The following is a 25099-nucleotide window of genomic DNA, read 5'->3' as shown; positions in this document are numbered from 1 at the left end:
TTTATAGATTAGAATACTGAGGCTTAAAGAGGCTTTTATCAGGACAAGACAGCTAAAAAGTCCTGAAGCCAGGAATTGAAGCCTGAACTAACTCCTGAGTCTATGCTCTTTACAAAGCTTTAAGGACTTAACAGCAATATTTGGACATAAAGAGCAAAAGGTTTCCCCAGAAGCCTGGAAAATATGGGGATCCCAAGGTTATCGTTATTTAACAAGTGTTTATATAGCATTACTATTTACCATTAGAACTCACTGTTCTAAGCACTTTATAAATAGAAAATCTGAACAGGCCAATAATGAGTAAAGAGAATCACTGGAGAATTCTACCAAACATTCAGATAACGAACACCAACCCTTCTGAAACTCCTCCAAACGCATTCTACAAGGCCAGCACTATCCTGATACCCAAGCCAAAATCAACACAAGAAATCTATAGACCAATATCCATGATTGAACCCGTTATCAGTTACATATCTCGGGGTGGGGGGAGGGCAGTCTGAAAGTTAAGGCTAACTTATAAAAAGAGTAGCAAGTGTCCAACACAAAAACTGAACAGGTAAGGATTTTATTCAGATCGCTGCAATAAGAGGAACATCCCGGGTCTGCAGATCAGTGTCTCAGCAGAATGATTTTACCTTAAGACTTTTGTAGGGAGATATATACAAGTCACAGCTGGAGAGGTGAACAGTTGAGGTTGTTTTACAATCAGGGAATTCTCAGTCAGGTGAACAGGAAGTGCTTCTCTCTAGTTGTAGTTAGATTTGTTTTGGGGTGGGGGTAACAGTTGCAAGCTCAGCTAATCATTGATGAGAGACAGATGGGGAATTGGAAAGTCCGTGTCTGGCCGTGTCAGTGGGTTCAGGTAAAAAAGGGAAAAGGCCTGTGACGGACCTCATCACAGGTCAACAAAGAAGTCATCCAAAGTCCTACGGGAGCCCTGAGAAAGAGTGGGCAGAGTCTCTTCAAACTAACATGGGGAAGGGTCATTCTTGGTGGTAAGCCAAAACTTCTTCACCCACCACTGTTTTCTGGGAGCACAGGACTCAGGTACAATTCAACACATCAGAGGAAATCTGGAGACTCAGTTCCAAGTCCTAACTTTGCTGCTAACTTCCATGAAGACCACAGCATCCTCATCACTAAAACGGGGAGGGGGGGATGCCTTGTTAACTTTATTTCATAACCCAATGTTTGAGGAGTCTCTGAGAAGAGAAGAGGGGCTCTTGGGGAAACGGAGGTGACAAGTGAGGGCAAGGGGTAAGGCTGACAGTCACAAAGGAAGGAGGGGACAATAAAGAATGACTATGTCACAGAAAGGGGAGGGGCATGTCAGCAGGCAGCTCATGACTCCTGAGACCTTTAGGGTCAGAGAAGAGGCACCAGGGGCTGGGCTTGTCTGCCCCTTCCTCTGTCACCCACATCAGAGCCAGGTCCCAGCTGTGCCTTATATAACTGGATTTTGATAAGGGCCAGTTTGGAGATTGCTTTAGCATCCTTGCTCCTTCCCTACCCCCACACAGTAATATTTCTCCCCCAGCTGTTCTCGCCAAGGCTACTTGGACTAAAGATTGAGACAGCCGAGAGCCTGATCGGACTTGTCTGCTGCTGGCGAGATCCCAGCCTGTCATGAAGTGCTGTGTCGTCTTCATGCTCTTGAGCACGGCTGGTGAGTCTAGATCTTGTTGCTGCTTAGGGAGTGATGTGGTGATGTGCGGGAGCATGGGGCTTCCCAGGTGGTGCTAGTGGTAAAGAACTTACCTGCCAGTGCAGGAGACATAACAGACATGGGTTCAAACCCTGGGTTGGGAAGATCCCCTGGAGGAGGGCACTGAAACCCACTCCAGTATTCTTGACTGGAGAATCCCATGGACAGAGGAGCCTGGTGGGCTATGGTTCATAGGGTCTCAAAGAGTCGGACACGGCTGAAACAACTGAGCATGCATGCACGCACATGGATCAGAGAGGGAAGTAGCTGGCCAAAGCTGAAGAGAGAGGAGGTGGTGGGCATTTCCCTCGATTAACTGTTAATGGAAGTGAAAGGTACCACTCTTGATGCATGGCTCACCCCATCAATGGTCTCTCTAAGCTTCTTCTGCACCTGTGAGCAAGTTAGCATATGTCTTTATAAGTGCCCTGCACTCTCCCAGGACTCCTGGACAGAGGGCAGAAAAGTACATCTTCCCTTTCTCTGGGAAGATGAACTCCGGAGGAGTAAGTGCAGGTTGGGAAGAGGGGTGAGTTAGGGGCTGTGAGAGCCTCAGGTCCCTCCCCCAAGCTCTTCCACTCCTTTCAGCACCAAAGTCAGGTAGGATTTAACTTTTTACTTTCATTCCCGGCAAAAGTGAATTTAGAATAATATATTTAAAGTAGTAATTCTTTTTTTTTCACTTTTATTATACACAGCACTGCCAGTCAGGCTTTATGGCAGCCTCAGATACCCTTGCATTAGTTTCACAGAACTTCAGTGTACCTCCATCTCAAGCAAAGACACGTGTCAGTTTTCTTAATGTGTAGAGCTTGGGTGACATGCATGATTTCCCTTAGAAAAATGGGGCAGATGAACCTATTTGCAGGGCAGGCATAGAGAGGCGAACACAGAGAAAGGAACTGTGGACCCAACAGGGGGAGGCGAGGGTGGGACGGACTGAGAGGGTAGCGCTGACATACGTGCACTACCACGTGTAAAATATTAATAGGCAGCGAGTGGGGAGCCGCTGTACAGCACAGGGAGCTCAGCTCAGTGCCCTCCGACGACTTGGCGGGGCAGGATGGAGGTGGGAGGGAGGGAAGGTCGAAAGGGAGGGGACATATGCATTCCTATAGCTGCTTTGAGTTGCTGCAGAGCAGAAACTAACACAACACTGTAAAGCAATTATCCTTCAATTAAAATAAAATAGGGAAAAACGGCCACCCACTCCAGTGCTCTTGCCTGGAAAATCCCACGGACGGAGGAGCCTGGTAAGCTGCAGTCCATGGGGTCGCACAGAGTCGGACACGACTGAAGCGACTTAGCAGCAGCAGCAGCAGACTATTTTAGTTTGAAAGCCTCAGGGCGGGAAAAACTATCCTAGCCAACTCTCACCTCCTGTCCTGTCTCTCTACCTGTGACCCCACTGATCCTTTAGGAGTCATTCTGGCAAAAGATTCTAACACTGAGAAGACAAATGAAGTCGATTTTACTATTCCTTATATGGTCTACCTGCAGTCCTTCCCAGAACCCTGTGTGGGGACACTCATTCACCCGCGGTGGGTACTGACCGCTGCTCACTGCCCTTCTCCGTAAGTATTTCTCTGCTCTTGGGAGCCAGGGGGGATCTATTTAAACAAAAGCAGGTCTGATGACAGTATGGAGAGTCCTTAAAAAACTAGGAATAAAACTACAATATGACTCAGCAATCCCACTGCTAAAACATACCCCGAGGAAACTAAAATTGAAAAACACACATGTACCCAAATGTTCATTGCAGCATTATTTACAATAGCTAGGACATAGAATGGAGAAGGCAATAGCAACCCACTCCAGTACTCTTGCCTGGCAAATCCCATGGATGGAGGAGCCTGGTAGGCTGTAGTCCATGGGGTCGCTAAGAGTCGGACACGACTGAGCGACTTCACTTTCACTTTTCCTTTCATGCATTGGAGAAGGAAATGACAACCCACTGCAGTGTTCTTGCCTGGAGAATCCCAGGGAAGGGGGTGCCTGGTGGGCTACCGTCTGTGGGGCTGCACAGAGTCGGGCACGACTGAAGTGACTTAGCAGTAGCAGGACATAGAAGCAACCTAGGTGCCCATCGACAGATGAATGAAGAAGCTGTGGTACATACATACAATGGAATATTACTCAGCCATATAAAGGAATACATCTGAGTCAATTCTAATGAGGTTGATGAACCTAGAGCCTATTACACAGAGTAGAGGAAGTCAGAAAGAGAAAAACGAATACCATATATAAATGGATATTTATTGAATCTAGAAAGACGGTACTGATGAAACTATTTGCAGGGAAGTGATGGAGAGGCAGATATAGAGAACAGATTTATGGACACGGGTGAGAGGAGGGAGGAGAGTGTGAGACAAATACAGAGTAACACCGAAGCATATACACTACTATATGTGAGATAGACAACCGATGGGAATTTGTTATATGACTCAGGGACCTCAACCTGGTTGAGTTTGGATGAGACATGGGAGATGGGAGGAAAGTTCAAGAGGGAGGGGACGTAGGTATACCTATCGTTGATTCATGTTGATGTATGGCAGAAACCAACAGAGTATTGTAAAACAATTATCCTTCACTTAAAAATAAATAAATTTAAAAAGCAGGCCTTGTGAGGCATCCTAGCAAGTTCTAACAGCATCCCAGGGAATCAGAAGACCCAGGAAGAGAGAGAGTCATCTTCCCAATGGGGAAAAAGATACACATTTGGGCAGGTTAGGAGGAAAATAAATAATAGAAATCCATCTAACCTACTTGAGGGCTTCCCTCGTGGCTCAGATGGTAAAGAATCTGCCTGCAATGCAAGAGACCTGGGTTGGATCCCTGGGTCTGAAAGATCTCCTGGAGAAGGGAATGGCCATCCACTCCAGTATTCTGGCCTGGAGAATTCCACGGACAGAGCAGCCTGGCAGGCTACTGTCCATGGGGTCGCAAAGAGTCGGACACAACTGAGTGACTGATACTTTCAACTTTCATCCAACATACTTCTGGAACATTTACTATATTCCAGGGACTGCCTAATGAACTGAAAAAGCAGGAAGGGAACAAGATGGTAATTAGTTTTCCCTCATGGAGCTCACATTCTGATAGAGGAAATATGCCAAAACAAATAAAAGTCCCCAAATAAAACATTGAAAGGCGTGTCAAGCTGCAATATACAGGAATAAAACAAGATACCTACTTAAATTAGGGTGATCATATCAGGTCTGTTTAAAGAGATGAGACCTACACGAAGAGGAGGATGCAACCAGGTTGAATAAATTCTGGGGGAAATTCCAGGCAGAGCGAAGAGTGTACAGAGAATCTCATGAGTAGGGGTGGTTGTTCACAGGCTGATGTTGAAGTGTTAGGCAGAAGCCATGTGATAGAGGTAAGAGAAGAAGAGTGAAGGTGCTCTACATGAGATAATGCTGTTCTTTACAAACCTGTGTCTCTGTTGTGTGTGACAAAGTGTTGGATAATTGGAACCTAGTCAGAGTTTCAGGAATGTATAAGGGTCACTTCTAACTCAGAGTTTTCAGCCATCTGGTTGTTCAAGACAGTTCATTCAAACACAGATTGAACCCCTGCTTTGTGTCTGTGAGAAATACAAAGGAAATATAGACAGGAAATATAGTCCATCCACTCCAAGAACCGGCATTGGAAAATTGGATTTTCTTCTCTCAGCCAGAGCTAATGCACAAACTGTCTTTTGGCAGGCAGTGGCTCCTGTGTCTGTTCAATGACCGGACTCCTGGCAATAGAAGTGGGTGGGGGTGGATTTTTCCAGGAAATATCATAGGAAGCAGTTAGTGGGAGTCCTGTTAGACTGCTAAGAGTCTTTTGAATCTATAATCAGTGTAGGCAGCTTGCAGTAAATACAAAGATATGGGCCCAAAAGGAGCTGGAAAGGGCCTAAGAACATCCAGAAACAGCAGGTACAATATACTTGCTCCAGAGTTGTTTCAGACAGTGGAGGGCAGGCAAAGACCTCTGGAATAATGGATTCTGGTGCCATATCTGTTACCTATTGATTCAGATTATCCAGGCTGTCATCGTGATCATTAGCATCATCGATGACAACAACTAGATTCCACTGAGTATGTTCTAGGTGGCAGATACCATGTCAGATTTTATTTATATATATTGACTCTAATACAACAATCCTTTAACTATTGTTACTACTATTTTACAGGCCAAGGCAGGTCACTTTGTTTCTCAGGTCTAAGAAATAAAATGAAGATGATTAGAGAAAGTCACCTATGACACTTCTTGCAGTTCTGACATTCTGTAACCCCGTTTTTTTTGTTTTGTTTTTTTAATCTCCCTGCCTTCCTTCTTCCATAGTGTTAAAATCCGATTGGGAATTTATCAACCCAACATCAAAAATAAGCACGAGCAGACCCAGAGTTACTCAATGACTGTGCCCTACCCTGACTTCAACTCTGAATATCTGAGCAATGACCTGATGATGATAAAACTGGCTGAGGCTGCTAAACTCACCACCCAAGTGGGAACCATAGCCATAGCTATGGAACCCTTATCATTTAATGAATCCTGCTTTATCCCAACCTGGACCTGGAGTACATACAAAAACCGTAAGTGTCTGACTCTGTGTTCTTCATCCTGAGAAGGTTTTGGCACTGGGGAAAATGGAGAGGGATATACCTGAAGCACTTCTCAGGTGTGGCTCAGTGGTAAATAATCTGCCTGCGGTACAGGAGAGGCAAGAGATGAGGGTTCAGTCCCTGGGATGGGAAGATCCCCTAGAGGAGGACATGACAATCCAGTCGAGTATTCTTGCCTGGAGAATCCCATGAACAGAGGAGCCTGGCAAGTTCATGGGGGTCACAAAGAGTTGCACATGACTGAGCACACAGCACACACATTCTTGAAGGACATAGCTTACACTACCATTATCCTCCCTTTCATTAACAGAGGATACTGGAACCACCACTTGATATCTGAAATGATAAAGCTGAACTTATTGCTTATTATAGAAGAGCAATGCTGAGCAGACAGAGTCTCAATGAGCAGTACAGAGTCCAAGCGGTGCTTATATGGGGTTTGTGGGAAGCTTTCCATTGACAGTTTGGAGGACTTTCAGAGGCTGAAGAGAATTGATGTCATCTGTAGAGGCTTGATTACCTGGGCGAGATTGTTGATTGGTTGGCACTCAGTTGTTTATTGGAGGAGTCTAACATGCTGAGTTTAAAGAGTGACATTGACTGATTGGCTTGTTAAAGCCTACTCACTAAGGCAAGTTGTGGATAGTAATCAGGTTTAAACCTTTCTCCTGTGGTTACAGAACAATTCATATGTTCTCTAAAAACAAATAAAAAGTAGGAGACTGTGGTCTATCAGTCTGTTTTGTAAAGGTAACAAGTGGGGACTTTTGTATTCTCAGTGCCAATGAAATTTGGCAACTTCAATTTAGAAGCAACATTCTAGAGAATCTAAGTGCATATATTTTCTGAACAAATTGAAGCTTTTAAATCTTATTCAAAATAACTGCTTCACATTTTACAAAGTAATTTGCGACATACCACTTGAAAACAAAATAAAGCTACAAAATGTTTCATCACATAGGCTCTGCATATCATGTCAGAATCACAGTGACAAATCAATTATATAAGCTCTCTAGGGCCAGCCTCCCAATATTTATTAAGAATTCACTATTTCAAGTAAGTAGGTTACTTTCATCTAACTTGTTCTAAGTATTTCAATCAGATTTCCAAAAAAGTTAAAACTGAACATAACTCTTCTCGTCCTTTTCTGACCTGACACTTCCTGGTCTGATTTGATTTAAAACATTAGATTGGAAATGTATCCAAAATCTTCTGCTTTATAAGTAACGCTAGGTTTAGCTTGAGAGATCTCTAGTCGATTTTTTGCTTCCTTCCTCCTTATTACTCTCCACCAGAGATTAAACTTACATAATGTGTTGGTTAGACTCCTTGCATCCTGAGGTTAACCACATAGTCACAACTGCATGAGATGCACTTAGTAACAACCAAATGAGACGAGCAATGTCACTTCTTAGGGGAAATTATACACGTATATTTACACATATACATACGCACTTACAAATAATCCATTTATATGTGACCTCACTATAAAGAACGCAGTCTAAAACACAGTAAAAATCATTTTCTCCCTTTATGATTAAATGTAAAGATGATGAAGTAGGTCCCCCAAAGGGAAGGTTTCTTATGGACAACAGCTTTCTGTATCTCTCTTTTCACAATCGTTCATAACTTTCCTGTGGGTTTTTTAAGCTTTCCAAGTTATGCACAGCACAGAGAAAATTATAGATCTGATGATATCTGATGTAAGGTTCACGTAATGCTTTGAATCCACTGCTCAGACACAGAGATACTGAACAAGGGGCTTTAAGAAGGATGGAATGTCTGACACCTACTATAAATTTATACAGTGTATTCACAAAGCAGAGGCTGATCACAAGAGTATATGTGATAAGGAGTGTCACCCTGGACTTTTCTCTTTCCCACAGTTAGTGACCCTGACATCCTGACTTGGATAAACCAATATACTCGTGACTACGATGAGTGCCAGAATATGCAAGACGAAAGAATGGCAGTAAACATCATGTGTGTGGGGCAGCCTCTAAAGACCCTATCTAATACTAAGGTATCTTTGCTATCCCCAGACAAGCACACAGCAAGGGGTCCATGAGGAAAGGTGCTTGTCGGAAACCAAATGGTGTCCGAGCAGAAGGCCTGCGGTCTTCCTCTGCCTCCTCGGTCTGTGCATTGGTCATCCATTCCCCTGCCTTCCTTCCGTCCTTTCTCCTCCTACTTGCACTCAGGTTGGTCAAATTCAAACCTAGAGAGCTGAGACCTGCATGGATGTGAAGAGAGGGTTCTCGCCTCTCAAGAAAAATGATTCCAGTCTGATAGAAGCTTCTGCTGTCACAATGTGCCGCTTCTTAGAATAAATCCTTGTTGGAAGAGGAACAAAGCAACACTGACCCCCTGTTCCCTCTCTCTGGCAGGAAGTCTCAGCAGCTCCGGCCATCTGCGGTGGGAGGGTACATGGAATCTTGAGTTGGGCAAAAGGAAGTGTCACCCTTGGAAATGAAGGAGTCTTCACAGAAATCAGTTCTTATTCAAGATGGATCATGAGCATCATTGAAAGCTACTGAGTCATCTCTGGTCCTCCATTCCCTCGGTGCAGGATCTTCATGGTTTCCACCCTGGATCTACAACTCTCTTTATTATGTTTCTTGTTCTTGAGCAGAATTCATTAAAAAGAAATGACACTAAAATGCCGTGACACTAAAAGCTTGTTCCTTTATCATATGAACTGTAAACATGGTAAGAAATCTAGCAACATTCCCAACTATTTGTTCATTCAAAATTTGTTGAAATGTCTGCTATTTGGTGAAAGTGAAAGAAAAGTGAAAGTGAAGTCGCTCAGTCGTGTCCAACTCTTTGTGACCCCATGGACTGTAGCCTACCAGGCTCCTCAGTCCATGGGATTTTCCATGCAAGAGTACTAGAGTGGGTTGCCATTTACTTCTCCAGGGGATCTTCCCGATGCAGAGATCGAACCCGGGTCTCCCACATTGTAGGTAAATGCTTTTACCATCTGAGCTACCAGGGGATTTGGTAGGTACTGCATATGCCTGGGGCTTGCAGGTGGCTTAGTGGCAAAGAATCCACCTGCAATGCAGGAGACACAGGAGATGCGGGTTCAGTCCCTGAGTCAGGAAGATCCCCTGGAGGAGGAAATGGCTGCCCACTCCAGTATTCTTGCTGGGATAATCCTATGGACAGAGAAGCTTGGAGGACTACAGTCCATGGGGTTGTAAAGAGTTGGACATAATTGAGCAACTGAGCATGCATGCACGCACATATGCTAGGTGTACATGAGTAGATACAATGCAGACTTTGCCATCAATTAGCCAGTTCTATTCAGTTCAGTTCAGTTCAATTCAGTCGCTCAGTCGTGTCCGACTCTCCACGACCCCATGAATCACAGCACACCAGGCCTCCCTGTCCATCACCAACTCCTGGAGTTCACTCAAACTCATGTCCACAGAGTTGGTGATGCCCTCCAGCCATCTCATTCTCTGTCGTCCCCTTCTCCTCCCGCCCCCAACCTTTCCCAGAATCAGAGTCTTTTCCAGTAAGTCAACTCATCGCATGAGGTGGCCAAAGTATTGCAGTTTCAGCTTTAGCATCAGTCCGTCCAATGAACACCCAGGATTGATCTCTTTTTAGAATGGACTGGTTGGATCTCCTTGCAGTCCAAGGGACTCTCAAGAGTCTTTTCCAGCACCACAGTTCAAAAGCATCAATTCTTTGGTGCTCAGCTTTCTTCACAGTCCAACTCTCACATCCATACATGACCATGGGAGAAACCATAGCCTTGACTAGATGGACCTTGGTTGGCAAAGTAATGTCTCTGCTTTTTAATGTACTATCAAGGTTGGTCATAACTTTCCTTCCAAGAAGTAAGTGTCTTTTAATTTCCTGGCTGCAATCAGCATCTGCAGTGATTTTGGAGCCCAAAAATATAAAGTCTGACACTGTTTCCACTGTTTTTCCATCTATTTCCCATGAAGTGATGGGAGCCAGTTCTATTACCTGGTGATAATTACTACAGTGGGGATGAGCAATAAGTTCCATGAGAATATAGGGAAAAAATCAGGGTGTCAGAGGCACAGGAGGTACCACCCAAGAGGCCAACAAATTAGAAGAGACTATTATAAAACTGAGGTGTAGTTAGGTAAAAGTCAGAAAAGTGTAAAAACCATTATGTTCTGGAAAATACGTGTAAATAAGTAATACTGAAGGGTGGAAAATAAATTGTTCATAGAAGGGAAGAGAGAATGTGATAGAAAAGTATTATTCATGCAGGTAAGGGTTAGATAGCAAAAGGCCTGACCTGTTTGGTAAAGGAATTTAGATTTCTTTTATCTTGTAGTCATTAAAGCCACCATGGTAAATAGAACATCAAATGTCTGAATTGGGAGATGTAAGAACACAGAGTCTGTAAGCTTTAAGCACAGTGACTGTGAGTAGAAACAGGAGGGGCAGAGTCAGGGATCACCCCTGTTTCTAACCTGAACAACAAGGTAGATGGTGGTGCTGCTGCTGCTGTCATATCAGTCAGTCGTGTCCGACTCTGTGCGACCCGTAGATGGCAGCCCACTAGGCTCCCCCGTCCCTGGGACTCTCCAGGCAAGAAGAGTAGAGGTTAATATAAAGGGAAGTAATGTTTCCATCTGTAATGGGTCAGGAGCAAGGTGGGGCATGTTACATTTGAGATCCTTGAAGGAAATGGAGGTGGCCATTTCTAGCAAACATCTGGATCTCAGATGATAATAAAACAATGAGGCGGTTTCTATGTTTATAGATAGTAGGTGCAGACTTAAGTTCTGTGCTGTTGGGAGGAGCTTTGATCCATACTCAGTGCGTCTCTCACATTGGCATAAAGTGGCAATGTACAGCCTCCCAAACCCATTGACCAGGACACCTAAAATTACGGCATTGAGAAGATGTCAAATGACCCAAAAACAGGGCATCGAGTGATATATGAGAAGCTATGGAGTTACATGTAGGAGAGGGACAGCATGACATGGGATTATCTGTTAAAAGGGGGAAAAGGAACAGAGAGCTGAGCAGAGAGACTCACCCCAGAGCAGAAAAAACTGCAAAGAGTGGAGATTTAGAGCTCACCTCATGAGGGACATAGTGAATCTGTGTCTGCAGAGATTGCTGAGGTGGTTTGGTTTTTCTATATTGATACCCTGTGAGTGTGGATGCATTTCTCTCCTATCAAAGCAAAGCAAAACAAAATAAAGCAGCAAAACAAAGCAACCAAACAGAAAAAAAAATGGCTGGGTTATGATGAACACCACAGCTTATCCTGGCACATACAGGAAAACCAAATTCTCAAATGTGGACACTAAGCCCATTTAATTCAACAACACTTCTTTTTCTTGTAAACTTTGGTCCACCTAAACCACAAGCCCCTCTGTTTGCTTGTCTTGTCCAGTGGACTTGTCTCTAGTTACGCCTTGCTTCCCGTCTCTGACTTACTGACCAGTACCCCCAAGAACTCTTTATTGAATCACATCTATATTTGTTCCAGAGTTTTTAATAAAACACATCTGATCACTTCTTTCACTTTTTAAATTGATCTATACTTGATTTACTACATTCTGTTAGTTTCAGGCGTGCAGCAAAGTGATTGAGTTAACTTCATGTAATTTTCAATCGGGGCCTTTCCAGGTGTCTCAGTAGTAAAGAATCAACCTGCCAATGCAGGAGACACAGGTTTGATCCCTCGGTTGGGAAGATCCCCTGGAGGAGGAAATGGCAACCCACTCCAGTATTCTTGCCTGGGAAATCCCAGAAACAGAGGAGCCTAGAGGCCTGTAGTCCATGAGGTTGCAAAAAGTCAGACACGACCCCATGAGCAGCTCATTCTTTGAGCAACTGAGCGCTATTACCACTACTCTGCTTATAGACAGAGGAAAGACCATATGATAATAAGGCGAGAGGCTGCTGGCCACCAACTGGAATGAGCTCTCACCAGGAACTGAATGTGTTAGTACCTTGATCACGCGTGTTGAATTACTGCAACTGGTTCCATCACTTTCTTCATGTTTTACAACAAAGTAATGTCCATCTAGTCAAGGCTATGGTTTTTCCCGTGGTCAGGTATGGATGTGAGAGTTGGACTGTGAAGAAAGCTGATCGCCGAAGAATTGATGCTTTTGAACTGTGGTGCTGGAGAAGACTCTTGAGAGTCCCTTGGACTGCAAGGAGATCCAACCAGTCCATTCTAAAGGAGATCAGTCCTGGGTGTTCATTGGAAGGACTGATGATAAAGCTGAAACTCCAATACTTTGGCCACCTCATGCAACGAGTTGACTCACTGGAAAGACTCTGATGCTGGGAGGGATTGGGGGCAGGAGGAGACGGGGACAACGGAGAATGAGATGGCTGGATGGCATCACCAACTCGATGGATGTGAGTTTGAGTGAACTCCAGGAGTTGGTGATGGACAGGGAGGCCTGGCGTGCTGTGATTCATGGGGTCTCAAAGAGTCGGACACGATTGAGCGACTGAACTGAACTGAATTGAACTGAACAGATAATAAAAGTCCGTTGTTGAAGCCACCCGGTCCATGGTGTTTGGTTACAGCGGCTTGGGCAGACTAATGCGTTTGGTAAACTGTTCATATCTTTGGTCCACTTTTTAACCCAGTTGTTTGTTTTTCATATTGTTGAATATTCAGATTCCATTGTATGTTTTGGATGCAAATCATTTAATAGATACATGTTTTGCAAATATTTCTCCCTAGAGAGGGGTATATCTAGATTTTTAGCTCTGAATATTTTGTTTCACAATTGCCTGTTTATAGACCTGCTGTTCCCACTAGTCTAAACTCTTTGCAGTTGGGACAGTATCTTCACATCTGGGTACCTCTTACATGAGCATGCAGCCTGGCACACATCAGACACATAGTGTAAATCACTGGCTGGCTGGCTGGCTGAGAGAATAAATGGGTGAGTAGTGACACGGAGAAAGGACTCATATATCTCAATGAGAAGTTTAGCATCAGGCAAATGGATCAAGATCAGCCCCTGAGGGTGGGGTTATGGTCACTGGAAATAAATGTCCGTGTCACACAGATGAGGGTTAGCATCACAAAGGTAGGAGGAATCAGTCTGTAGTTCAGAGAGAGACATGGTGTCTGAGACTTACACAGCAGGGAGCTGTGAGCTTTAGCATCTTTCAAACAAGGTGCATCTTTCCCTGAAGAGGGGGAGACAAATGCCGGATTCCAGGTCCGTTCTCCACTGTGTCAAGGACCAAGACATCTGGTCTCTGTCGATGCACCGCTAATATCTGGCACCACATCCTACTCTTTTGGAACTCAATCCTGCAATTGAAAGAATTCAGATGACAGTTGTTCCAACTCTAGAACCGCTTCCTGCGTCATCTTAGTGTTCTTCTCTCCTTCCTTGGCATCCTTTTCAAGGCACTGAACCTCATCTTTTGAAAAGGCTTTCAGCATGATTATGAATTTAATCCTTCTGTGGGCTCTCTTGAACCTGCCTGGTGAGTATCTGCATATCTTTCTCCTTAATTGCCCAAGAGAAATCCTGAGGGAATCACGAGAGATGGGTGAAGACAGGAGCAAGGTTCCAGACTGCAAGCACAGGACTGGCTCCTTCAGCACTGCCGGTGTCCCCACCAGGTTCCTTCCTGTGTCTTTGCCTCAGGATGATTGCCTGAGTGCTTTTGGGGGAGGCATGGACCCTGAAACCTGACCCTAGACTCTCTAAGGAAGGCAGGGGCCTGACTCTGGGCCTGTGGAGAGCAGGACTGATGCTTGGTATGGGCAAATGAAAAGTGGAGTCCAGGGTGGAAAACAGGGATCCAGCTAATGGACATAGCAGAACATTCAGGGGTTTAGGTCTTGTCCAGACATGGTTCCAGTCATTCAAGCAAAAACCCTGGAGGTATTCATGAATCCCCTCTTATGCCCCACATTCAGTCTGATTGGAACCTGTTGCTGTCTGTCTTCTAACCATTTCCTCAGTCCAATTACATGTCACCACCTCCACGGATCGCTATGGCTCAAGACACCCTCTTCTGCCTCTATTACCAAATCATCCTCCTAACAGGGCTCTTTGCTTTATATACCTACACGCCACACTTCTCTGTAAGGAAATTATCATCACTCCTTTACACAACACCCTGAAGCGGTTCCATGTGTCACTTAGGAGACAAGTTCATGTCCTTGTAACACCCTTCAAAATCTCGTATCACCTCTTTGGCCTCTTTCTCTTCCTGCCTTTCTCCCTGTCCCCCACCCTGGCCTCTGTGATGTGCCCTAAACAGGCCTTAGGACCCTTGTTCCAGACACACTCACTCACTGGAATTCCCTTCCCCGGATACCTGATTAACTCCCATGTCTTCATTGCGCTGCTCATCTCTCACATTGGCCCTGAGGTCTTCCCAGCTGCAGATGCAATACTGCACAAAGACCCCCACATACCCACATGCATGCACAACTTTGATGCCTCCCCTCCCTTGCTCCCTGCACTAATCACCACCCAACGTACTATACCATTGATGTATTCCTGCATTTACTATTACTGAATGTCCCCACTCATCAGAATGTATGACAGCAGGGGCATATCTCTGCTTTGTTTACTATGTAGCCCAAGCCCTTAAAGCCTGCCACATACTAGATGCTCAATATTTATTTGTTGAATGAATGGTTATGTCCCTTGTCAGACTCTGTTAGCATTTGCTCTGTTCTTTAAATGACACGTATCATTCGGCCTTGCATTGTCAGGAGAAAGGGATAATATTGGCTAAAGCATTCTAAACATGGCAAAGATAGGAAGTTCTCCATGAGTTGGTTTGTCATATGTCTACTGAATCTTGGAAGGTATTTAAGGAAGGTTGTATTTGATCAATACTTTGAAGAACACATAATAACAACTAAAAGGGAAAACACATTTCATCTTATGAAATATACATGTTTTTATCATTTTCTTCATGTTTTAGAACAAAATGATCCAGTTTACATGTTCAACTTACAGAAAAAAATCCTGGATAAAAGCGTGGGGCAACATGTCTATTGAGTTCTCTTCGTTTTTTTTCAAATAATACCTGAAAAACAATCTCAGAATTTGTGCTCTATGTGTCTCTGTCTAGTTGCTTTGACCTTTGATCCAGACTACAAAGATGCCATCACTCCCCCCTACCTGATCTACTTGAAGTCTGATTACTTACCTTGTGTTGGAGTCCTGATCCACCCTCTTTGGGTGGTCACAGCTGCACACTGTAACTTACCGTGAGTAATAAGCCTCCAACATCACCCTATGCTTTGAGTTCTCAGGTTGGGCACAGACCAGAATACTCCCTGGGGTCCATTCAGTTAAATGGGATTTGAGAGATGTTCTGGGGCTGTTCAGAGAGAAAAGGCTTTGGGGAGGAGCTCATCAAGGCCTATAGTGTGTTAATTGCTCAGTCATATATCCAATTCTTTGTGACCCCATGGAGCTTAGACCACCAGGCTCCTCTGTCCATGGAATTCTTCAGGCAAGAAAACTGGAGTGGGTTGCCATTTCCTTCTCGAGGGGATCTTTCCGACCCAGAGACTGAACCCAAGTGTCCTGCATTGCAGGCAGATTCTTTACCATCTGAGCCACCAAGGAAGCCCCATAAAGGTCCAGAAGGACGGATAATCCATGTCTGTTCAGTCTTCTCACAAACATCTCTGTTGTTCCAGGAGGCTTCAGTTAATACTGGGGGTTACAAAACCATCCAATATAGATGAAGAAAAATACATACAAGTGGTTGGTTATGAGAAGATGATTCATCACCCACAATTTTCCATCACTTCTATTGAGCACAACCTCATGTTAATCAAGCTACAAACCCATATTGGACTCAACGACTACGTGAAAATAGTCAGCCTGCCCAGAGAACCTGCTGCTGAAGATGACATGTGCATTGTCTCTACCTGGGCCTACAACCTGTGCGATCTCTGTGGGTAGCTCTCAGAACCAGGCACGCGCCTCTCCTACTCCCACTCTGACTTAGCTTCTGCCATTTTCCCCACTGAACTTTCTTCTAGCCTCTTCATTCATCCTTTCATCTCCTCTCTCTTCTCCAGAGTCTCACTGTAGGAGTCCTGAAATCTTTCCTGTATCTTTCTACATCTTGGCTTTCACATCTGATAGATGTGTCAGTGGAAAGAAGACATTTGTATTCTGGGTTTCATTTGCTGTATGACAGCTCATTGGTCACTTTACCTTTGAAGCCTTAATTTTCCTAATTCTGAAATGAGGCATAAACTACATTGGATGGTTTCAAACCATTGCAGGCATTAAAGAAACTTAAAGCCCTGAAATAGAGTAAAATTATGTTTATGCAGTAAAGACAAGGACACAATATTGTGCTAAATCATGTAGAACTTCTTTATGCAAAATTGTGATACAGATGAGCGAAAGTTTAAGATTCTTAACTAGTAACATCTTAAAAATGAATATTCACTCACTTCATCAGAAAATTGGAAGGGATAAATTGGGAGTTTAGAACTGACATATATACTCCTATACATGAAATAGACAACTAATAAGGACCTATATATACATTACAGGTAAGTCTACTCAATACTCTGTAATGACCTATATAGGAAAAGAATCTTTAAAAAAAAGGATATATGTATAACTGATTCACTTTGCTGTATGCCTGAAACTAACACAACATTATAAATAACTGTATTCCAGTAAAAAAAAAAAAAAAGTAGAAATTCCTTGTCCTTTGAGAGATAACTTGAATTTTGGAGAAAGCTGATCGCCAAAGAATTGATGCTTTTGAGCTGTGGTGCTGGAGAAGACTCTTGAGAGTCCCTTGAACTGCAAGGAGGTCCAACCAGTCCATTCTAAATGAGATCAATCCTAGATGTTCATTGGAAGGACTGATGCTGAAGCTAAAACTGCAATACTTTGGCCACCTCATGCGACAAGTTGACTCACTGGAAAAGAGTCTGATGCTAGGAGGGATTGGAGGTGGGAGTAGACGGGGATGACAGAGAATGAGATGGCTGGATGGCATCACCGACTCGATGGACATGAGTTTGAGTGAACTCCGGGAGTTGGTGATGGACAGGGAGGCTTGGCGTGCTGTGATTCATGGGGTTGCAGAGTCGGACACGACTGAGTGACTGAACTGAACTGATGTTTGATTTATCTGTGTTATGTCATTTTAATCAAAAAGAGATGTAACTTACAAAAAAAATGCAGTTTATTTTGATCTGGCTCATGAAGTAGTTAAGTAAGCATTTCCTAAAAAGGGTCTTTCCAAAAGAAAAGTTGAGCTATACAGTTATTGCTAGACTAGAAAATAAGGCAAAGAATCTCAATCATTTTCTTTCAAAAAATTAATACATTATTTTCAAATGAAGATACTCAAATAAACACACCCCTAGAAAGCAAAAATTTCAAAATAATATATTTCTCCCAAAGAAGCATCCTTGGCAAGAACACCCAACATGTGTATAGAAACGTCTTTGTTCTTATTTCTCTCACTTTGTTGCAGGTTGGAAAAATTTTGTTATGGATCTTCAGAGTTCACAATATGTGTGAACCATTGATATAAAGGAAATAATTTGAATTAGAAATGAGGAGACCTAGTTTCAAATCCTAGTTTTATGGGTTTAAGAGAAACCACTTTTTGTGTGATTTTTTTTTTTTAGCAGATACTGGATACTTTTGTTCTGATGAATGAAAAACTAGGCTTAGATCTCTCTAAATTCCTTCAGACTCTCAAAATATTAATAAGAGAGACATTGTCTAATGGTGCAAACTTGCAATTAGTAGATACAGAAGTTCTGGGAATCTAATACACAGTATAGGATGACCCCCTGGAGGAGGGCATGACCACCCACTCCACTATTCTTGCCTGGAGAATTCCCGTGGACAGAGGAGCCTAGCAGACTGCAGTCCATGAGATCGCAAAGAGCTGGACGAGACTGAGCAACTAACCCACAAAGAGAATATAGACAGCGATACTGTAATCAAACTTGCTGAGGGATTAGATCTTAATTTTTCCCACCACAAAATAGAAACGATAATTATGTGAGGTGATAGAGGTGGACTATGGCCGATCATATTGATCTCCAGTGGTCTTGACCTCCAGTGGCTTGAAGTGGGGCTTGAGTTCCCAGCCAGAGATTGGGGCCAGGTTGCAGCACTGAGAACACCAAATTCTAGCCACTAGACCAGTGGTCAGTGACAAGGACCGTGGCTCTTCAGTTTTGCAGAAAAGAATTCCCACAAAGACAGAAAGTAGTGAAACAAGTAAAGAATTTATTAGGCGGAAAAAGAGTACAGTCTGTGTTCATAGGCACACGGGCAGACTCAGACAGAGAGAGAGAGTTGAGACCTTGTGGCAGGTTAGATCATTTCTATGGGGCACTTTTTCCAGGCTTCCTTCAGCCAATTGGCCAGTTTCACAGCCCATATTTGGTATATCCCAGGATCCTCCGACGTGTGCACATGCATCTTTTTTTTAAAAAATTTATTTATTTTAATTGGAAGCTAATTACTTTACATTATAGTATTGGTTTTGCCATACACTGACATGAATCTGCCCCGGGTGTACATGTGTTCCCCATCTTGAACCCCCCTCCCACCTCCCTCCCCATCCCATCCCTCTGGTTCATCCCAGTACTCTAGCCCTGAGCATCCGATGGATTCTACTGCAAAGGTCTATGGGTAGAGCATCCCTTGATATCACTCCACTTTGACCTCTAAGGAAACTTTCTGTTCATATGTAGTCAGGGAGGTCTACTGACTTTGAGAATGAGAAATATGTAGCCTGGGCAGGGCCCAGCCTCCTCCCTTAATTGTCCTACTATTCTCCTCTTGGAGTTTTTGGTCCACAGAGAATGAATCTCCTACCACTTTACCACTGGGGAGGCATCTACCTCTGACTCAATACTACAATATTCAAATGTGTCAAATCAATACACTGTATACCTCATATTTATGCAATGTTTCGTGTCAGTTCAGTTCAGCTCAGTCGCTCAGTCGTGTCTGACTCTTTGCGATCCCATGAATCGTGGCACACCAGGCCTCCCTGTCCATCACCAACTCCCGGAGTTCACTCAAACTCATGTGCATTGAGTCGGTGATGCCATCCAACCATCTCATCCTCTGTCGTCCCCTTCTCCTCCTGCCCCCAATCCCTCCCAGCATCAGAGTCTTTTCAAATGAGTCAACTCTTCGCATGAGGTGGCCAAAGTATTGCAGTTTCAGCTTTAGCATTAGTCCTTCCAATGAACACCCAGGATTGATCTCCTTTAGAATGGATTGGTTGGATCTCCTTGCAGTCCAAGGGACTCTCAAGAGTCTTCTCCAACACCACAACTCAAAAGCATCAATTCTTCAGCACTCAGCTTTCTTCACAGTCCAACTCTCACATCCATACATGACCGCTGGAAAAACCATAGCCTTGACTAGATGGACCTGTGTTGGCAAAGTAATGTCTCTGCTTTTTAATATGCTATCTAGGTTGGTCATAACTTTCCTTCCAAGGAGTAAACGTCTTTTAATTTCATGGCTGCAGTCACCATCTGCAGTGATTTTGTGTGTTTCAATTTAAAAATTAGAAAGGAATCAGTGATAAATATAAACTGTGGGACAAATTACAAACCTGAAAGTTCAAAAAGCAAAATAAAATTAAACTGAATAAATAAAAATTCCAACTTAAAGGACGTTTTTAAAATGTCTGAATTGCCAGAAAAAATTGTAAGTAATTTGTTAATCTGATCACTTCCTACTGTCTTAGTGGCTGCGGTTTCGATTTCTCTGTGTTTGAACACTTTTTTGATTCTACCAGGAGAGGAACTATGTTGAAAATGAAGGAAAGGAAAGAAGGAAGTTTAGTATCTCATAACTCCTAAGGAAGTTCTGTTTCTTTCTTTCTTCCAGACAAGGACCCTGACTCACTGCAGAATGTGAATATCTCTGTAATCTCCAAAGTTGAGTGCCACAGAGCCTATAAAAACATCCACATCAGAGACAATATGATGTGCGTGGGCATCGTGCCAGGAAGAAGGCTGCCCTGCAAGGTAACGCACTCTCAGTGCATTAATGTCCCCATTTTACTGTGTCCTTTGCCAGAAAAATAACTTGGTCTCCTTTTCCCTGGCAGGAAGTCACAGCTGCCCCAGCAGTGTGCAATGGGGTACTTCAAGGAATCCTGACGTTTGCGGATGGGTGTGTTTTGAGAGCCGATGTGGGCATCTATACCAGGATCATTAACTACATACCCTGGATTGAAAATACCATCCGGAACAACTGAGTTCTCTGGCAGGAATTCTAGACCCTGTGACACCACCTGTTCCTAAGTCCAGCCTCAGAATTAAATATAGCCAGGTGTCCCGAGTTGCATCCCACACATCTGTCTCACTCCTGCCCCACACGGTGGGTGCCTGGTACCTCCCTGTATGTGACTATACAAGGCATCACTTCCTCCTCCCCTATTGATGATGATGCCAAACTCCATACCTCTTGGAATTTATGAAGTGGTGACCGTGTTCTCGGTAATGAACTGCTCATTGCCTTATTGAAAAAAAAATAAGTCACTCAATTGCCATCTTGGGTGACAAAACGCCTCCTACTTGCACTGGATTCAATCACGTGTGCTTTGGGCAACTTATACATGCCAGGCGGAAGTCTGAGCAGGATCAAACTAAATAGAATTCCCAGGGAGGAGAGAGGGTTCAAGGGGGGACACCGTAGGAGGAATGGTGGTATTTGGTTTCTCTTTTCCCATACAACTCTCAGCACCAGACAAGGATTCTGGACTTTCATTGTGCAGAATTCTCAGTAGGGACTTAGCTCTGAGAGGTTAATACCAAAGGTAACTGCGGTTTAGGACACAGCAGATGAACAGAGAGTACAGGATGGATTTTCCCAATGTGCTCTTTCTATGATGCCAGCTGCCCCAGGAGCTTCATTCTCCCCCGGTTAAACATCTTGCCTTTTTCTTCCTTCCTTCTTCTCTTTTCATCTCACCTCTGCAGCTCCAGTTACCACCTGAGAGTTTTACTTGATAGATTTCCTCGGGGAGTGGCCTTTGCCCAGTATTATATTAAGGGCGAGATTGGTCAGTGACACTTTAGCAAATTAGGTCTTTGCAAGAAGTCTGCACATGCTCCATTTGGTTCCATTGCTCACTTTGCTTGTGGAGCCATTTAAAAACAATCAGAACAATGAAGAAGGACTTTAGAACAGACCAGCTTGTCTATCTGCTCATTCAAGTCTTCTGCAGTGAGAGCATTTTGGTGAGAATTCTCAGGGATACCATATTTTCCTCCTCCAAACTAACCTTGAAAAACTCTAGTACATTAATTCTTCCTCAAATAGCTTATCCCCACGTCCCCATGCTGCTCCTTCCCAGTGTCTACCAGGGCAGAGCATCATCCACTCTCAAGAAATTCACATTGATCTTGCCCGCAGGAATGAGAACTAGATAATGTTGATTGATCTTCTGGCTCCTGAGAAGAATTCAATTCTTCTTCCTTCATGGCATCACTCCGAGGGGTTTTAATATCACAAGAGGAGGAGGGCATGGCAACCCACTCCAGTATTCTTGCCTGGAGAATCCCACGGACAGAGGAGCCTGGTGGGCTGCAGTCCATGGGGTCACAAAGACTCAGACACGACTGAAGCTACCTAGCATGCCTAAGTCACCAAGTACATAGGGGCTCTTCTTTTATAGGCTTAAAAGAAGACTCAGTCTTAGCACAGGATCCATTCTCTAGGGCAGTGGTTCCCAACCTTTTTGGCATGAGGGACTGGCTTCATGAAAGACAATTTTTCCACAGACCAGGGCCCAGGGATGGTTTGGGGAAGATTCAAAGGCATCACATTTACTGTGCACTTTGTTTCTGCCATTATTACATCAGTTTCACCTCAGATCATCAGGCTGTAGATCTGGAGATTGGGGAGCCCTGCTCTAGGGCACCCAGGCTCTCTCTGGCTCAAAGGGAGTTAAATCAGTTAATATAACAAGTTTGTAAGCGAAGGAGGAGGCTGGAATACTTTAGCTTATTGACTCACATCACTCCATGGCTATCAAATCTGTTGGGGTTGTTTTGGCTTACTTCTGGTTATTTAAATCAAATAACTTGACCTTTCTGGCAGTTTCACTCCTGGGATCCCATTTTAATGGCGAGTCCTTGAAAGAATAGTCTTAAAGGCTCCAAAACATTACTGTCTTGTGCCATTCATTTCCATTTTAGGAGTTGGAGAAGCAGGTGAAATTAGTAACTTGACGTTGTCTATTTTCCTTTAGCAAGTTATTATACTTTAAAATGCAAAAAGTTCTTTAGCAGGAGCTAAATGATACCAAAAGAGGAGAAAATGTGACCCCTGCAAAGTTCTTCTTCAAGGCTTCTCTGTACATTTGCATGTTGGGTTTTTAACAGAAAATAGGACAGAATCTATGACTCAGTATCCCGAAGGGTAGGATAAGTCTAAGTCACAGCCTTAGGAAGCCTGCTGTTGTCACGTGTCTGAGCCATATTCTCTGTCAGCTCTGTAAGTCACGTTGCTAGAAATTTCCCTCTTCATCTGCCTCCTCCTTTATCTCTCTCACTTTGTTCAGAATTTCTGTAAAGAAAACAGGGGTGTCACTTATTAGCTTCCTAAGATCCTAATAAGACATTAGGATTTGGAGAGCATGCTGCCTGAGTAAGGGGATACTTCCTATAAACACCATTCTCCAGGCCAAAAAGCTCTGATCCCCAAAGCTATGACTGGATGGGCCAGGATTGTACAAACACTAGGTGAAGGTCAGGCTAGAGCTTGCTCCTGTGTGCAGAAATGAACACCAGCTGCTGCAGTGATGAGGCTTTCAAAGGCTTCACAGAATTTAACTTGGAGTTTCTTTCTTCTGTGTATTTCCTTCAAGGATGGGAGGGTTTGAGAACCCATAAAATGAGTTCTGCTCAATAGGGAACCAGGGTGGGAAAAAAGCCCTGGTTTAAAGTCATCAGCTATGACAACTAGAATAGAATAAAACTGCCTACTGGGGGCTGCCCTGGAGGTCCAGTGGTTAAGATTCCATGCTTCCAATGCAGGGGGCATGGGTTTGATCTGTGATCAGGGAACTAAGTGTCTACATGCCATCACAGTATAACCAAAAGAAAACGAAGCTGTGGTTCTTGATGAAACTGAACAAGACAATAATAAAAATGTTAAATTAAAAAAAAAAAAAATCACCCACTGGAAGCTAAAGACGGGGAGCCAGGGGTTGAGGAATCCCAAGGCCATCACTCCCAGACCCTTTGAAAACTCAATGCAGTACTAGGCTCCTTGATTATCTCACTTTGGGATTTCTGGCAGCTGCTCTGACCAAAATTCAACCAAAATGCCAAAGAGAGAGGACTCAGGTATCCAAATGCCAGATTGTCGGTCTCCTGCTCCTCATCGTCCTTGTCATCTAGAGCCAGGCAGGTGTTCGCCACCACACGTGACAGGGGCTGGGAGACCAACACTATGGCTGCCAGCATGACCTCTGTGCAGATCATGGAGATCCGCGGGCAGATGGCGCCCCCTGGTGGAGAAAGCTTCTCACTCCCCACAAGCGCTGAGCAAAGAGCAGGTGGGTAGGTGCTGGTAGTTCTGCCTGACTAACCACCCATCCACTGTGCCATCAGAGATGGGGCAGCCCTTGAAATGCTTCCTCATTCACTCACGCCCACCCGACACCCCAGTCACCTGCTCGTGTGGACCACGCCCTCTGGGATGGAGAAGCTCCGAGCTGGAAGCGGGGTGGGTCAGCTGCAGTCCAGTCTCCCTTCTCTGCAGGGCTCTCAGGACGGGGGTCTTTCTCAGCACCCCTTCCTGTGGTTCCCGGCCATTCATCTGGGGCTGAGCATGCTGTTCTGCCTTCATTCCACATGCACCCTTCCTCAGGGTGCAGATCCATCTCTGAGCCATGGCTTTAGGTCAATATTTGGTGAGTCCCCCCACTTCAGAGTCCAGACCCTGGTCCTTTCTAGGTCAGGCCCTCTCTGTGGATCTTGCTTTTAAAAAGATCAACTGGAGATTGAGGCGTGAGAAGTTCAGGAGGTGCTGAGTGCAGAGCATGTGGATCTAATTGGGAAAACGTGTACTTGTTTACGGAAGCAGTGTTTGTGGGGGAGGGGGGTCATACATTGAGATATTCACTCGACCTCTTTTCTGAGTTCCCAGGATTTCTTTGGATGTCCGTCTTTCCTCTGGGCATTGATACTGGTCTTAAAATGCAATATGCTTTTTATACATGTGGAGAAAATAGTTCACAGTGATTAAGTCTTCCCAGGTGGTACTAGAAGTAAAGAACCCGCCTGCCAATGCAGGAGACGTTGAGACATAGGTTCGACCCCTGGGTCAGGAAGATCCCTGGAGGGGGGCACGGCAACCCGCTCCAGTATTCTTGCCTGGAGAACCCCACGGACAGAGGAGCCTGGCAGGCTATGGTCCTTGGAGTCACAAACAGCTGGACACGAGTGAAGCAGCTTAGCACAATACCACCACTGTGAAAAGAATAGCCAACAGTGATTAAGTCCTTCCTACACTCCTCTGTATTTTCCTAAAGGCTTCACCTGAACTGGGTTGTTTAATCTGAGAAGCAACCTTCTGAGTCAGGGAGTTAGTGTCAGTACTTTGCAGACACAGAAACCAAGCTTCAAGGAGAAGTCTTCCCCAGAGTCACAAGTGGCTGCTGGTGCCACAGATCAAGCCTTGAACTCACTGGGCTGAGTGTTCTCTGAAGCACAGGGAGAGTCTGTTTGTAGTAAAGAGTCCAGAAGAGAGGATCCAGGTGGGGGAGAGCCATCAGG

The 25099-nt window shown here is 44.3% G+C and overlaps 2 protein-coding genes across 2 annotated transcripts; both read left to right on the top strand.

Moving 5' to 3' along the window:
• The first annotated feature begins 1626 nt into the window (after positions 1 to 1626).
• Positions 1627 to 8861, top strand: LOC129552131 (serine protease 58-like). Its single transcript, XM_055420296.2, has 5 exons — positions 1627 to 1666; positions 3126 to 3279; positions 6044 to 6294; positions 8211 to 8347; positions 8712 to 8861. Exons 1-5 carry the CDS (start codon positions 1627 to 1629, stop codon positions 8859 to 8861), a joined length of 732 nt encoding a protein of 243 aa, XP_055276271.2.
• A 4890-nt stretch (positions 8862 to 13751) lies between these two features.
• On the top strand, positions 13752 to 20568 carry LOC129552129 (putative inactive serine protease 58). Its single transcript, XM_055420295.2, has 5 exons — positions 13752 to 13797; positions 15409 to 15547; positions 15986 to 16245; positions 20196 to 20335; positions 20419 to 20568. The coding sequence occupies exons 1-5, from the start codon at positions 13752 to 13754 to the stop codon at positions 20566 to 20568; spliced, it is 735 nt and encodes a 244-aa protein (XP_055276270.2).
• The last annotated feature ends 4531 nt before the right edge of the window (positions 20569 to 25099 follow it).

This window comes from Moschus berezovskii, chromosome 3 (assembly GCF_049115385.1).
Source record: "Moschus berezovskii isolate FMDL1 chromosome 3, NW_MosBer_1.0, whole genome shotgun sequence".
Taxonomy (NCBI): domain Eukaryota; kingdom Metazoa; phylum Chordata; class Mammalia; order Artiodactyla; family Moschidae; genus Moschus; species Moschus berezovskii.
Note: the sequence above shows the minus strand (reverse complement) of the source record. Positions and strands in the feature narration are given on the sequence as shown.